The sequence below is a fragment of the Ammospiza caudacuta genome, chromosome 5 (assembly GCF_027887145.1).
Source record: "Ammospiza caudacuta isolate bAmmCau1 chromosome 5, bAmmCau1.pri, whole genome shotgun sequence".
NCBI lineage: Eukaryota > Metazoa > Chordata > Aves > Passeriformes > Passerellidae > Ammospiza > Ammospiza caudacuta.
In genome coordinates, this window is record NC_080597.1 from 30248002 (window position 1) to 30263323 (window position 15322).

Genomic DNA, 15322 nt, shown 5'->3' on the forward strand with positions numbered 1-15322 from the left:
GTTACTGTTCTAACAGGGCTGAAAGCTGCCCTTCGCTGTCGTTTCTCACGCTGTGATGCAAAACGCATATTTTGATAAGCATCGCGCAACTCCTCTTGCGTCTTTCCACAGCCGTTTTTGGTAAGCTTTCGCCCCTTCAAGGTTAATCACCCTCGGGAAGTCCAGGGCCGCCACAAGCACCTGCCTGGGGACCCGCCTTCACTACCCTGCGACGCCGGACCTCGGCCAGGGGTGATTCCCACACCTCAGCCAGGCCCTGGGGTCTCCAAACCCGTATCGGAGCAGGAAAGATTCCACCGCTCCCGGGGCACATCCCGGCGACCGGCGCGGGGAACAACCGTCCCCAGCAGAGCCACCTCCAGCACGGGCCGCCGCGGCCGGGGCGGGCGCCGGAGGAGGCGGGGGCAGCGGCGAGACCTGCCCTGAGCGAGGGAACTTCTTAAAGTCCCGCCGCCTCCCGGCGCTCGGAGGAGTCACGGGGGAGCGGCGGTATGGTCCGGGCGGGCGGCAGCGTGTGCCGCTGCTGCTGCTGGGCGCTCGTCCTCCTGTGGGCGGCGGCGGGCGGCCACGCAGGTGAGGCGAGCGAGGGCGCGGGGGGTGGCCGGCCAGAGCCCCCTCGCCGTGGTGGGGGGGACGACAGGAGTCACAGGGGCTGCCCCGCGAGTGTTGCCAGGCGGTCGGGAGGGGTAGCCCGGCCCGGGCTCGGCTGCGGCGGAGGCTGCAGCTCTCCCGGGGTACCGCCGGGCTCCGCGCCCCGCCCGTGGCAGCCGCGCCTCCGCCCCGTGCTGCCTGGGACGTGGGTGCGAGGCCGCCGGGCCCCGCTCCCCACGGCGGGACCCCGCAGGCCGGGCTGGCTCCGCTCCCTCAGCGGCTGCTCCGCGAGCACCTCGTGCCTGGCAGCCGGCCGTGCTGCCTCGTGGGTGTTCGGTGCCGGCGCTTTCTAAACATCCTCCCAGTTCCCAGAAGGGGCGCGGGGATTTAAACTGAGGATCCGACAGGTGGGAAATTGCCTTGAGCTCCCAGCCGAGCTGGTTTTCAATGTCATATGCCGGCACGGGAATCGTTCGGGATGAAGACTTCGTTGTGGTGCTGTGGCCTACAGCGTGCTGCAGCTTGTGACTAACAGAGTTTTAGTGCTGCCTTGTGGGGTATAGGTCATGGTCTGTGCTTCAGCGCTCATACGGAATCCCAGAATGGTTTGAGTTGCAAGGGACCTTAAGGATTATCTTGTTCCAGCCGCGCTGCCTCGGGCAGGGACAGAGTATCTCACTCTTGTGCTGCTTTCAATAAATTCTGAAGGTTTTAAAGGCTGGATTCGGTGCTTATCTTCCAGGAAGTTTCCAGTCAATGTATGAAGTGGCACAAACCAAGGAGAAATTCACGTAACAGTTGTTTCAACGTGTGCAAAATGTTATAAGCATATCATTTTGTGGGCAGTCCTATCTCATCTTGCAGACATACTTTCAAAACTTTGCATGGATCGGCAAAAACTTCAGTTAGGAAGAGGGAAGGAAGGGTTAGCTGTAAATTATCTAGAGGAAATGAAAGGAAGTTTAGGCTATGAAGGAGTTTCACCTAATGCCCAACTGATTTCTAGCATCATAATTGAGTTACTAGGAAAGCTACAAAGGAGCAAATAGAAATGCCTTTAGGCTATTTAATAGAGTAAATGGCTTTCAACATTGTGAATTGTCTAGATTCCATTGTTTGGGTTTTTGAAAATTGGTTCATTGTTCTTTAGCACTTTGAATGCCTTGAAGATTATTCATCATACACTTTGGAAAATGTTTCTAGAGAATGTTCTTTAATATGACTTAAATTGAGTCATGACATTTCTGAAACTACTTGTTGAATGGCTGGTTTTGTTTCCTCTGGGTGACCTATACTAGGTACCTATAACTGTTTTGGCAAATTTGCTGAGCTTTACTAGTAAGTATCCTTGTGAACATGAAAACCATACAAGACTGAAACCCTTAATTGATAGGTCACATTTGAATATTACTTTTCACTGATGTAAGCATAAATCAGGGCATTAGGCTTCAATGGACAGGCCTGTTGGAAGCAAATTGAAAAAATTACTTAGACCTGAAATGCATGAGGAAATAGGATTAATTAAGGCCAGTCGAATAGAAAGCACAAATAGCTTATATTCAGGCAGATCAAGAAAGCATTTACTCCTTTATTTGAAAATTACTGGGCTTTGTTAATTTCTTGTGTGGTTTAAGCTAATCTCTAAAGAAGCCCTGAAATACTTTTGTTTTGTAATAGATTCCAATCATAACCATGTATTGAAATCTCCCTTGTTCTTTAGAGTTATATAGCCTTTCAAAAATAGTTCAAATGCTGCTTCTAAATAAATAAACACATGGACAGGCGGGGTCAGAGGAGTGTCACAAAGATGGTCAGAAGGATGGAGCACCTCTCCTGCAAAGGCAGACTGAGGCAACTGGGGTTGTTCATCCTGGAGAGACCTCACTGCAGCCTTCCAGTACCCAGAAGGGAATTATAAAAAGGAGGAAATGGACTTTTTATACGAGCAGGTAGTGACAGAATAAGGGGTAGTGGTTTTAGACTGAAGGAGGGCAGATTGAGATTAGATGCAGGAAGAAATTCTTTACTGTGAGGGTGCTGAGGCACTGGCACAGGCTGCCCAAGTAAGTTGTGGGTGGCCCATCCCTGGAAATGTTCAAGGGCAGGTTGGATGGGGCCCTGAGCAACCTGGACTAGTGAAAGGTGATGAGGCCTATGGCAGGGAGGTTGGAACTAAGTGATTTTTAAGGTCACTTCCGAACTTTAACGTTCTATGATTCTATAAAATTTTTAATGGAAAAATAGGTCAAGGTCTTTCAAATTAAAACATTGAACAGAAACCCTTATTATGGTTGACCTTAAATATTTAAATGCTATACTGTGATAATAGAATCTTTACTACTGAACATTAGTTGTAGGGGAGAGTATACTGAAATCAAATGTGCAATTTTGTTCTAAAGTTTTTTGTATTTTGAAGTGATGCAAAACTAGTCTTTGGTGAAACAGCAGAGTGCTATCTTCCCTATTTAGTGGAAAGTTTATGGGCAGAATCTATGAAGAACACCTCTACAAAAAAATAGCTTCACATTTGGAAAGCCACAGATAAAAATTAGTAGTTAACTACTGGTTTCCTTAACTACTAAATTTTCATATTAGTAGGAGATGCTCACAATTGTTAATTTAGCTTGTTATGTGTGAACTAACTAGTGTTCCATTGCTTGTGAGCTGGCTTGCTTGGCAGACTAAGGAAAAATACGAATATTATTTCTCACCCCCTGACCTTGTAGTTCTTTCATCCAGCAAGGAAAAGAGCTCTACTCATTTCTCTAAGTATAAAGTCCAGTAACCTAACTTGATATATGTATGTTTTAAAAACAACTTATAGCTGGGAAAGCCTAAGGAAAAGCTTTCCTTTTCCAAAAGCTGTTGCATATTGCCAAATAAATCTTACTGGTGTTCTTAATGCATGCCAGGTGTTACTTTTTGGGTCTAATTTATTTAATAAATATTACTAGTAGTGTGCTTGTTAGATTGTCTTGGGCCATCTCCATACTGCTTTTCTTTCATTTTTCGCCTTCTCTGTCAATTCTCTTCTTTTATTGCAGATTCCTGCTATTCCTTCATGTCTTCTTCACCATCTGCTTTCCTTGTGTTTCATCTCATGTCAGTCCCCTATCTTAGTATATCCTTTAATTGCTTGTTTCATATTCTAATGCACATGTAAGTATTTCTACTCTGCAGCTGCCACCAAGTAAAAGACAATATACAATTTTAACATAACTTTTGAAATGCCTGTACTGAGCCCAAAAGGCAGAGAACAGATTTGGTGTTCCAGCTTAAAACCCAAAGGGACTGCTACCACCTCCTATTTTCCTGGCTGAATACCCTTTTCCCATTATTTAGGGAATAATTTTGACAGAAAGCAGATATTTCTCACTTGCTGTAGAAATTCCAGCACTCTCCCAGCTGTAGTCTCTGTTTCTGGATCTGTATTTGGGAGAAGGGTTGATGTATCTTTAAAAGGAGGCAGCTTGAAGGAAGGCTCCTCCCAGTCCCCTTTTCCTGCAGAAAGGAGAAGAAACTCCTTTTTCCAGGCTTATTCTGTCATTGCACTTCTGCATATCTCTCTCCCTCCCCACTGGTGGTTGTGGTGAAACTCTGTAGTGCTGATGCTGTGCAGTTCTCCTGGCTGGCTCATGGAAGGGAAGGATGATGCCACTGGCCCACCCCATCCCCCAGGATTTTGACTTGTTCATTGCAGTAGCTAGTGTGTGCTTTGGTGTGTTATTGAGGTTATTCTAAGCAACACTGTTGTGCAATAGTTAGAGATTATCACAGTCTCTGATTTGTCAGAGTTCTAGCAGGCTGAACACTTGGAGGTCTTAACTTTGATGATGAAAAGATGAGTTGTGGGTTCATGGAGACATTGCAATTGCTTTCTATGCAAAAATTGACCAATATGACTGCTGGGATAAGAGGTGCTAGGGCTCCTGTCTCACCCTCCAAAAATAAATGTAATATTCAAATTCAAATATAAATGTTATTCAATAGGAGGGCTTCTGTTTTCTTCAGAACTCAAACAGAATTGTTTGAAAATGTGCACATATTTCTTGTATATCTATATTCCGTATTATACTTCTGGATGGCTTTCTTGGCAAAGGCAGTCCTGCTTGTTTAGATGAATACAGAATGAAATTGGACCAGATTAGGTGGTACTAAATGCTTTGGTTACATTGTAGTGTAGACAGGTTTATAAGCTTGTAGTTTTAACTCCAGCTGCAAGGTGAAAATGAGATGATGAGTCAATCAAAAGAAAAAGCCGTAATGGGAAATAGTGGTTTGCAGCACTGTTGTGAAACTGTAACAGCTACCTTGATGCTGTTCCTTTAAAGGCCTCTCAGGGTTTGTTGCAAGTTCTCCTGTGATTTGATGTTTCTTCTTCTCTCCCACCCGCTTTGAGCTCTGGTTTTCTTCAGATTAAATTTGTCATGTAGGGAAGCTGGGACAGGGCAGACTCCAGGGGTAATTCAAAAGTTTGTTTGGACTTTTGAAAATAGCTCTGCACGTTCATGCTCTGGCAGAGCATAAAACAAAGGAACCCAGCCCACTGTGCAAGTACCTGTGTCAGATGAGTCTGTCTGGCTTTGGCATCAGCTTTCTTTTCCAAAGGAAAGCAACAGCTCTTTTGATTTAGGCAGGCACAGCTTCTCTACAGGTCTAATAGGTATTCTGACATCACTATTTAGTTTGCAGGCACTAATAGCAATACCCAGCTGCCTTGATTCCTGTTGAATGCCAGCCACCTCTCCACAGCCACCTGAAGAGATGGAAAGATGGTCATGGTTTGCCTTAGTTTGTTATTTCTCTTTTTATCTGTTCCTCAACATCTTTGTTTACTGTGCAAGTAGTCTCTCCTCTGCCCTGCAGTGGGCTTCTTGGTTGGAATCAGCCCTCCCATTTACTGCTGGACAGGCAAGTTCTGCTCTGACCCCTTGCATCATCCCCTCACAGAACTTTCTTTGCCCTGACTTTTTTGGTATATAAGCTTTAGCTTTGTAAGGTGGTCTTTGGCTTTCATCAGTGATGACCCTTATCAGCCTGCTCTTCAGTTCACAGATTTTTCAGTCTGAGTGATTCCCATTTTTGCTTTTAATCTAAAGTAGGAATTACTGCTTCTACTACTAGAAGATAGTTAAGGAGACAACAGAAGACTAAGCTCATAGCTGCTTGAAGAGCTAATGAAAGTCTGTCATGTCTGTCCTTTAAATATCCTCAGTACCTGGCAGTTGAAAATCATGTTTTTAAGCACTGTATTCCAAGTCCCTGAATTACTTCATCTCTGAATAGACTCATGTAACGACTTCTTTTCACAGAATGTGGAAAAAGCAAAGTTCTTTCCCTACTAAGATTCTTGTTCTGCCAATGCATTTGCTGTTCCCATGAGAAGTGTGTCTAGTACGTCATGAAGACTGACCTAGTGCAGAGTGGTACAAAGCCTAGCTGGAGGCTGGTAACAAGTGGTCTGTGCCAGGGGTTGATACTGGTCAGCATCTTCCTTGATGACCTGGGTGATGAGGCAGTGTTCCCTCAGCAAATTTGCTGGTGATATGCCAGTGGGCTGTGCAGTCATTCAGAAGGGCTATTTATGAATTTATCTCTTAAAACTTTTAAAATGATTCTTGGACCTCTGACATACAATTTTTTAACTCTTCTCACAGTGATGTAGTAGTGATTTGATCAGTCATGCATAGAGAGCTGATGTAATCACAACTCCTCTTAGAGAGGAGTCAATTAGAATTGTAGCACATGGGATTTTTTTGATGTTGCTTGTTTGGTGGTGTGGTTTGGGGTTTTTTTTCAGAAGGCGGTTTACGTTGCTCTTTGTTCTTCAGTTTTGCAGGATTGAAACACAAGTAATCCAGAATGTTTTTTAAAACAGCAGTCCAAATGGAAAACTGAGAAGTCTATTCCCTTCCTTCCTGTTTGTATCATGCTTAGGATCAATTCTATTTCAGATGCATGATAAACACCGTGTACTTGGTAAAGGATTGCATACCTGCTGTGCTTTTGTCTTTAAGTTTGTGATCCACTGTGTCCTACTGCTTCTGTTATGTCATCTCAGGAATTGGTTTCCCAGATGGTCTGTGTAGAAAGCTTTTAGAAGTTTTTGAATCTTTAGGTGGAAAATTAAGTCAAGTGTAGTTTATAATCCTTTGCAGTTCCTAAGGCATGCTGTCTTCTAAAGTTGCTTTCAATAAGATTTGTATAGCTTGTGTTCTGGGCCAGGTAAGGAAATACTACTCAGAGTTTCATGTCAACACTCTGCTATGCTGGAGCTGTACACTGAACGAGTTGTAGAAAACTTCCAGAAGAATGACATGAGAATATTTAGCTGTGAGCTCTTGTAGAACTCCAGTTACTCCTCATGCCCTTTTTCAGTATATTAGCATTAGTGCTGATCTCTGCAGTAGAACTAAACTTGATGGAAAGCTATGAAATTAACTTTTAAATTGCCAAAATACTGTCTTGACACTTCAGTATTGCATAGGAAACACCTTTTATATTTGTTTCCCTTTCTCCTTTCTTCTCCACCACAGAACTCCGCTATGCAACTGTGTACTGGAATAAAGCTGAAAAAATACTTCAGGTCAGGAATAGTCTGGACAGGAGTGGAGATGCTTATGGCTTCTACAACAACAGTCTACAGACAACAGGCTGGGGAGTCCTGGAGATCAGATCAGGCTATGGCTCACAGACCTTAAGCAATGAAGATATTATGTATGTTGCTGGCTTCTTGGAAGGCTATCTCACAGCTCCGTAAGTACCTCAGGAAGCAACTCAATTCATGGCACTTCCAGTGGATTTCTGTACTTGTGATGTTCTTTGGTTGCTTTCATTGTCCTAAATTCCTTTCCTTTTAAACTAATGATACATTTTGCATCTGTGTGGTATTCTTTAATTAGTAGCAGGTACAAAGTATAGCTTCTTCATTATGGGATCAGGATGTGCCCTCCCCTTCTTGTCCTGCAGCATCTCCCAACACTTTGGTGGGATAGATGGGTACTGTATCTGTATTACTGCTTAAGTAATGTAATCACAAAATAATGTAAGTATAAGGAAGTGCATAAGGAGTAGCAAGAAGTGTGGTTATTTCCCAGCTTGTAGTTTGGTGGCTGATCAGGCAGTTGAGAGCAGCTCAGGCAGGGAGAAATGTTGCTAGCAAGGTCTGCAGTGCTTCCTTAAGGATGTTTTTCAGCAGATAATGTCAAGAAACTGCTGGAGAGCAGATACTGAAACTTCACAGCATGGGGAGTTGTTTTGGCCAACTTAAAAAAAACCCAAAACAACAGCAACAAAAACCCAAAAACTATAGGCCTGAAGGCAGACTGGGGTGTGTCTGGAAGGGTTAGTGTTCTCCTGGAAGCCCTGAGGGACTGAGCCTTTCCCACAGTGCACATCTATGAAAAGTGAGAGAATTTTGTACTTGTTATGAATCCAGTGCAGGGTTTTTTTCCTAAAATAAAACAAAAATCCATAACCCCAAAAAATAGCCAACCAGAAAAATTAATCAGACTTTGTTCTTTCTGTCGCTAAGTTGGAAGACAGAATGATATTATGAAATATTCCCTGATAGCAGATGGTGGTGCTAGGTTGGACTTGATGATCTTAAGGGTCTTTTCCAATCTTTTAAGTGATTCTATGATTTTCTATAGCTGGTGATACGTGTGATGACACGTGGCTTGTTGTTGAACAAGCTCCATCTTTTGCTCTATCAGCATAGTCATAGGAAGAGAAAAATGCCAAAATTCTGATGCTGGGAGGAGTTTGCAATGGCTGCTGTGACTTGACTTTTTGGCTTCATCAGCTTTGCTTTCAGAATACTGAAATAAATACTCATAGTCTGTGCTGCACAGGCCAGCAAGGGAAGGTTGTCTGCTGAACATTTGTCAGGTACAGCTGCTGGACAAGATTATATTCATTTAATTAGTAAGATATTTTAAGATCAGTTAATATTTATGGATAGTTCTCTGGGCATATGATAATGTGATTCTCTAGTAGGTTTTACTGGTGAGGCACCTAGGTCTCTGGAAGTGCATAAAGGAAATTCAATAAAGTAATATTTGTCAATAACAAAACACTTCTGAGGGAGTGAAGGAGTCCTAAAATTCATAGTACACAACCTGTACTCCAGACAGGAAAGGACATTAAGCTCATGAGAGATCTGTTATTTGATGTGAGAGGTTATTGCCTTGCCCTGTTTGGCCAGTTTATGTAAACTATCCCTGAATCTGGGGAATGCTAGCATTACATCTAGAATATTGTTAAAATTGGGTATTGTTCAACAGGTTTTTTTCCTAAGGCTTTACCTAGATGTGTTAATCAATAGGTGATTAAGCTTAAGTTTTGTCACAGTACAGGTAGCCCAGTCCATGCTAAGCTCAATTAGATGGCAAGTAGTGCTGTAGTAGGAACAACTCACACCCTCTCCTCTTCTGCCTCCACAGTAGATTTATGTGTCTTCCTGGGTTTGAAACAAACTTAAGTATGAGTCTGCTTCTTTTTATGTGGTTTGAATCTGGAACAGTGTCTGCAGGGATTTATCTGATATCTTATTCTAGGCTAACTTTTAGAGGAAGGAGGTTTTCTCCCTTTATTTTCCATGTGTGTTGAGTGAAGATTCACAGAAGTGAAGTTATCCAAGTTGTTCTGCTCAAGGCTTTTGCCTCCTGCAGGTTATGTGCTTACTGAGGTTGGTTCCTAGCCCTGGCTGCTGTTACACTGGGGCTAACAGCTCCAGCACTGAGTGGCTCTTTGTAAAGAAGTGGATGTAGCAGAACTATTAATGAACAGAAGTGAAGCTGAGGGTTTGTATTAATATGGAAAAGTATGGTTTGAGACTTAGGCTTTTAAGCAAAATGGGAAATTCAGCTGTTTGAAAGGAGGTTAAGTGCAAGAGTAGGTTAAGATGCAAAATCAGAAGTAGCCAAAGCCTGCCTTTTCCGGGGAGACTTTTTGAGAAAATCCACCAAGAAATCTCCTGGCAAGTGCAAAATCTGAAAATGCTTGCTGTCAATAAAATGAGTATCAAATATTATACATACTGAGTTTAATTTTTTTGGCTATTTCTTTGCCCCACTGTCCATCTGTAACTGCAGTGCAAGCACATTTCTCTCTGTGAGTTACAAACAAGTTTTTTCTGTCAGGTTGTGTAAAGCTATTTTGGATAAAGAAGGCTTCTCCAGAAGCTAATACCTTCTGAAAATGTTTCAGGTAAGGAACAGAGATGAAATAGTAATGTACTTTCTTGTCCCTTGATAAGACAGAGAACCTAGTACTTCAGGTTTTAGCTGCATGACCTTGGTGGGTTTTTATTTGCCAAACTGCAACTAATGAATCCTTTTATAGACTGTTTGCAATTTCTTAAATTGCAGGAGAAGTGAGAACTCCCTGAGTCTTCAGATGTTAAGATTGCGCTCAGAACTCCATTTTTCCCTCATCTAGCCTAGAAATTTAGAGAATCCTCATTAACATGCAGGCAGATGTTCTTTCTGTGGGACAGTTAAACAAGTCTTCTGGGGTAAAACTGGGAAACAGCCTTTCTCAATCAGTAACTCCATTCCCATCAGACTGCCTGGCCCATTTAGCCTGTTTTATGGAACTCTAGCACCATCACAATTTTCCTTAGAGACGGTGTCTCTACACACTATTGTTCTACTTTTGCACACATTAGTGTCCACAGCTCCAGCTTCCCTTTTAAGTTCTTGGTAAGAACAAGGGAGAGTGTAGGTACGTATTTAGCTTTGGGGAAGGCTTTATTTGCATTGTCAGCCACTTAGCTGCTGCAGTGAAGACCCTTATGTGATTTACCTGTACAAGCACCTCAGGTGGTTCAGGCACAGCCTTCCAATGTGAAAACATGGGGTGTAATGCTTGGTAATTGAAGAGCTTTTTAGTACATGGCTGCCTGTAGTCTGAACAACTCCGTGGTCTCCAGCTGTCTTGCATCCATATGTTGTAAGGACTCCATGAAGCAGACCCAGGGTGGCTCTTTGCAGAAATCCTAGAAGTCCTGCTAGGAAGAGCTCTGATGTGATGATGGAAATGTTGGTGCCTGAACCCATGTTAAAGTACAGCTTCCTGCAGAAGCTGTTGGATGAGCAGGAGGTCCAGCTTGGCCTGCAATTTGGAGACCTTTGGGAATTCTCAGCTAGCTCAGATCTCACATTACTCATAAGGCATAAAGGCTGGGCCTTTAACATGTAAGCAAAAGAGTGACAAAGTATCTCTCTTAAAAGTATGTGCCTTGCCTATAGTAGGAACCTAAACAGTCTGTAAAATAATGAGATTAAAAAAAAATCAAAATATGAAACATGCTAGAACTGTTTCATTTTGGATTACTGGGGCATAATTAATTTCAGCTCTAACTGTATAGGTCAGTGGTAGAGAAAACAATAGTCAGACCAGTTTTCCAGTGATGGCAGAAATGTAAGTCTTCTCTAGAGTATGCATCATCTTCCTAGTGTTGACACCTGATTCTGAGTATGAGAGTATCCATGTGTTTTTAAAATGCCTAGTTAGACATTGGATAAATTGAATCCTAGTGTCTGTAGTGTCTGGGGATCCAAGCACTTGTTTTTATCCCAAATCCTTCACCTTTCTGCAAAGTCCAGTCATATCATGTGGCCAAGGTACTTGCTCTGGCTTTCTTAGGCATGAATTTCCTTTCCCCATTTCTAACAGAGAAGTGTTAACGAGGCCTGACTTTACTTAGTGGCAGAACACATCTAAATCTGTGACATTATTTTAAATCAGTTCCAGCTGGGACATGCCAAGTGCCTAAAAACAGCATTTAAATTTGAAGCAACATTAATTTTACTCTTCCTCATATAGCCTCAGCTAACCGGAGTCCTGTCATCTTGCTTGCTAATTTAAAGAAGGAGGACTCTGCTTTTCTGGTTTTAGGTTTGGAATTCTTGTCCCAGATTTGCAATTGCCTTGTGTTTGGCCATAGATGTAGTTGCAAAGCCTTACTGTAGCGATCCAATTTAATTCCGAGAATAATGCCCTTGCAAAACACACAAGCAATGCACATAGAAGCTTTGTTAAAGCAAAAAAAAAAAAAACTGAAGAGAGCAACTGGGGGGGAAAATTCTTGATAACCTTGATTATTAAAAAAAAAAAAAAATCAATTCCAGGAATTGTTTGTCCTCTGTTAGCAAATAAGAGTGAAACTATTAAAGAAGATCTTCTCAGTCACAATTCTAACCTAACCCAGTCTCTACATCAGTCATGACAGCTTAAAGATACTACTGCTGTAAAATCTGCATAACCTCTGAGTGCAGAATAGAGAGTAGAGCTGATGGTTGAGTTGGAAGCCTGATCATTTGTCCTGGCTTAGACAGTGGTTAGGCCAGTATCCCAGCTGGATTTTATCTTCCTCATCTGGCTCTAATCACTAAATTATCATCTGCCAGACGGACCAACCTGTGCTATTTGCTCCTCTTTAGTGACATGAGAGCTCTGATTTCTAGAATGGAGTATGTTTTGTATGATTTCTAGTATAGAGTATGTTTTTTGTTCCCTTCCTAAAATTACTTGGGATTTTTATTTGCCAAATTCTCTGTGAATATGCAGGGGTGGAGAATATTGATCTGTTTCTCCAATTTTCTTGCAGTCTTGTGGAAGTAGATTATGATATTTTATGTAGTCTTGCTTTACATGGGAGACAGAAAACTCTAGAACTAAAAATTGTTGCTGCAGTTTTGTGAGAAATGTAATGGTGCAAAGCTGTTGAATGCTCCCCTCTTGTCCCAGCATCTCCCTTCCACAACTTAATTCAAACTACAAATGAAAACAAATCACATTTTTGCTGGATTACTGTTTTGCCTGAACGTGTGAGACAATTAGATTTGATTGTCAGAATGGTACCAGAGCTGAGATAAGAAGCAACAGGATCATGCTATCAAGTTCATGCAATTGTCTGGGAATGGGGCAAGGGACAGAAAGAGGGGAGGAGGTCAGTAGATGATTCTCTAGTCATCAGCAAACCATTCTCTCTATCTGTATTCTTTAATTATGCCCTGAGGGAAACTGGGAAGAGCTCCTGTCTGCATCCCTCCCAGAGAAAGCTGCACTCATAAGTTTTATTACAGGAATTTTGCGCTGCTGGCATGTGCTTTCCTTGAGGCTGGTATCTGTTTCTCAGTGCTGTTTTCTTTCTCTCAGCACTTGGTAGAAGATAAATGTACTGATGATGGATGTAATTCTATCTCTATCAACTCCAGACCTCAGTGAAATAATTCTCTGCTGATGTCCCCCCCTTTTTTTTTGCAATTTAATCAGTGACTGAAAAAAAATGTTGGTGAAGCTTGACTCACATTAAGAGAAATGTTGAGGTTTTATTTTGGCTTGGATCAGACAATTACATTTCAGCTAAAAAGGAAGGGTGACTTTAATTCTGGGCTCCTGAGCATTTTTTTAACAGTTGATTTCATCTTGAAGTACTTCAGGTCAGGAAAACAAACAAAAAAGCCCTAACCAACAAGCAACAAAGCCTTTTCAACTTCTGTTTTTAAAAGTTAATGTGGATAAAACAGCTAACTGAGTTCAACAACTGAAAAAGCCACAAGAATTTAGGTCTCTATGAAGCTGAATCTATTTAGGACTGCCATGAGTGGGAGTTTCTGTGGTAACATGTAGGATCATCTTATACATGCTTAAAAATTGAGGTATTTAGCTTAAACAGAAAGGAACATGGTTACTGGCAGGTAAAACCTGCTAGATATCATGCTGAAATTCTCTCTGAAGAGTGAAATGAACTGAATCAGTAAATTATATTACCTTTGCCGCTGTGTTTCTTGTGATTCCAAATAGCATAGGTCTCCAGAAAACTATTTTTGTTGTGCTTAAATTAATGTGATAATGCTTTCAAGATGCTTCTGGCCTACAATTATTCCCTGAAGGTACAGTTTTTTTATGAAGTAGTTCAATCAAATTCTTGCTTATCATCTTTCCATTGTGCAGCAGTTTGAGCAGACGTTGACAAAGTAATTTATTTTAAGTCACATTTTAACAATCCTTTTGTGTTACTTTTGCTCTTTGTCATGCACTGGAGTGTTTTCTGTGAGTAGGAAAAACTTACTTTGTGGACTGTGTTGCTTTTGCTGTCAAGGCATGTTAATTAACTGGTTGATAAACAGAAGATGCAAAGGAATAACTCTTGTTACTCTTGTTCTTTCAGGCAAATGTATGACCATGCTGCAAATATGTATCCACAGCTAATTAAGACTCCCACCGTTCGAAGAGGAGTTCAGAATTTTATGGCGTATGTATTTATTTGCTAAAAATAAATAAAGACTTGGAGTTGGAGGATGACAGAATTTTCAACCTTTTTTTATTCTCTTCCTTATGGGCTGAGGGAAGCATATGCTTCCTTTCCCTCTGATTGAATGCCATTATTATTAAAAGAAATTCTAAATGTACATGAAGAAGTGCTTATACCCTTCCCTAATTCTGATTCTTTCCAAGAAATGTTTAAAACCATTGCTGCCAAAGGGTGGGGAAAATGTCAATGAGTTCTGAAGGTCATTCTAGTAAAATTCCTTTTTTGAGAAGTTGATATTTTCAATATTACACTGAACAGTGGTCTCCTAGCACCTTAATCTTTTTAGCATTCTATATCCTTTTCTTCTTCTGTTAGGTTAGTATTTTATTCTACCACCAGTGTAAATTCTATCCTAATCACAAAAGTTGTGATTCACTTTTCACTTTAGCTGTGAAAATCAAAAGTAAGAAAAGTGTAGCTGCTCGAATAATGCAGCCACACTGGTGGGGAAAGTACAATAGGAGAAGAACCAGGCCAGGTACTGGGAAATTCAGCTGTGATTACCAATTATTTTAATCTCATTAGGCTTGTGTTTTATTCCATTACAAATACTTGTGTGAAATGGTCACTTTTGGGGACTAATTTTTTCCATATTTGCCTTGTCTTGCCCTTTCCATAAGGGGTTGAATATCTGACTGTTATTGGTGTGCATATATGAAGTTAATTAGTTTTATCTTATCCAAAACATAGAACAAAGAATCTTAGTGCTCCCTTGCTATAATTTTTCAGCATTGCTGTGCTCCTCCTTGTGAGAAAAATGGGATAGCTGCTGTATCAGTGTATATGTGGTTTTTTCCCTAGAATGACACAGCAAAGCAGCTGTATTCTCCAAGATGCATTGTTGGATGAATGGGGGCAATACTAGGTGGCCTTGTGTTGCTTTTCTATTGCCTTTTTCCTCAACTCCTGCATCACTGCTTTACTTTATAGCAGTTTTGTAATATGGATTGCTGTGTTGTCTTGGAAGTCCTTAGCCCTAAATGCTCTGACTATATCCCTCTTTCCTTGGACATACTTCTTGCATCTTGATGTTTCTAGAAAGCTAACTCTGGTTGGTTTTCTCACCATATGCTGCTGGAAGAGTTTGCTTCCTTTACAGGTTTGTCCTCTCAATTTGCTACTTTACATAGTGCTGGATGGATAGATACAGGAGGATGGAAGAGGCTAGCATCTGATTCTCATTTCCTGTGGTTCTTTTGTGGCTCTTTTTGCACAGCAAAAGAGAGAATTCTGGGAGGTCCTTACAATGTTGATGGCTCTTGCCCTAGGGTCTGTTCAGCTTGTGTTGCCTCATGCCCTAAACCTGGGTGATTTGGCTCTTGACTGGATCTGGCACAGGGTACAGTGGTTTGGCCTCCCACCTGTTACTCGGAGGAGCAAAGACATGGTTCTCAGGCAATGTTTGAG

General features: G+C 41.7%; 1 protein-coding gene across 1 annotated transcript in view; it reads left to right on the forward strand.

The window, feature by feature from the left end:
- The first annotated feature begins 354 nt into the window (after positions 1 to 354).
- PLBD1 (phospholipase B domain containing 1) overlaps positions 355 to 15322 on the forward strand; it is a 38242-nt gene continuing 23274 nt past the window's right edge. Inside the window, exons 1-3 of the mRNA XM_058805542.1 lie at positions 355 to 573; positions 7128 to 7347; positions 13772 to 13855. Coding sequence (XP_058661525.1) covers positions 492 to 573; positions 7128 to 7347; positions 13772 to 13855 — 386 coding nt within the window. The 5' untranslated portion in view covers positions 355 to 491. The remainder of the gene's footprint in view (positions 574 to 7127; positions 7348 to 13771; positions 13856 to 15322) is intronic.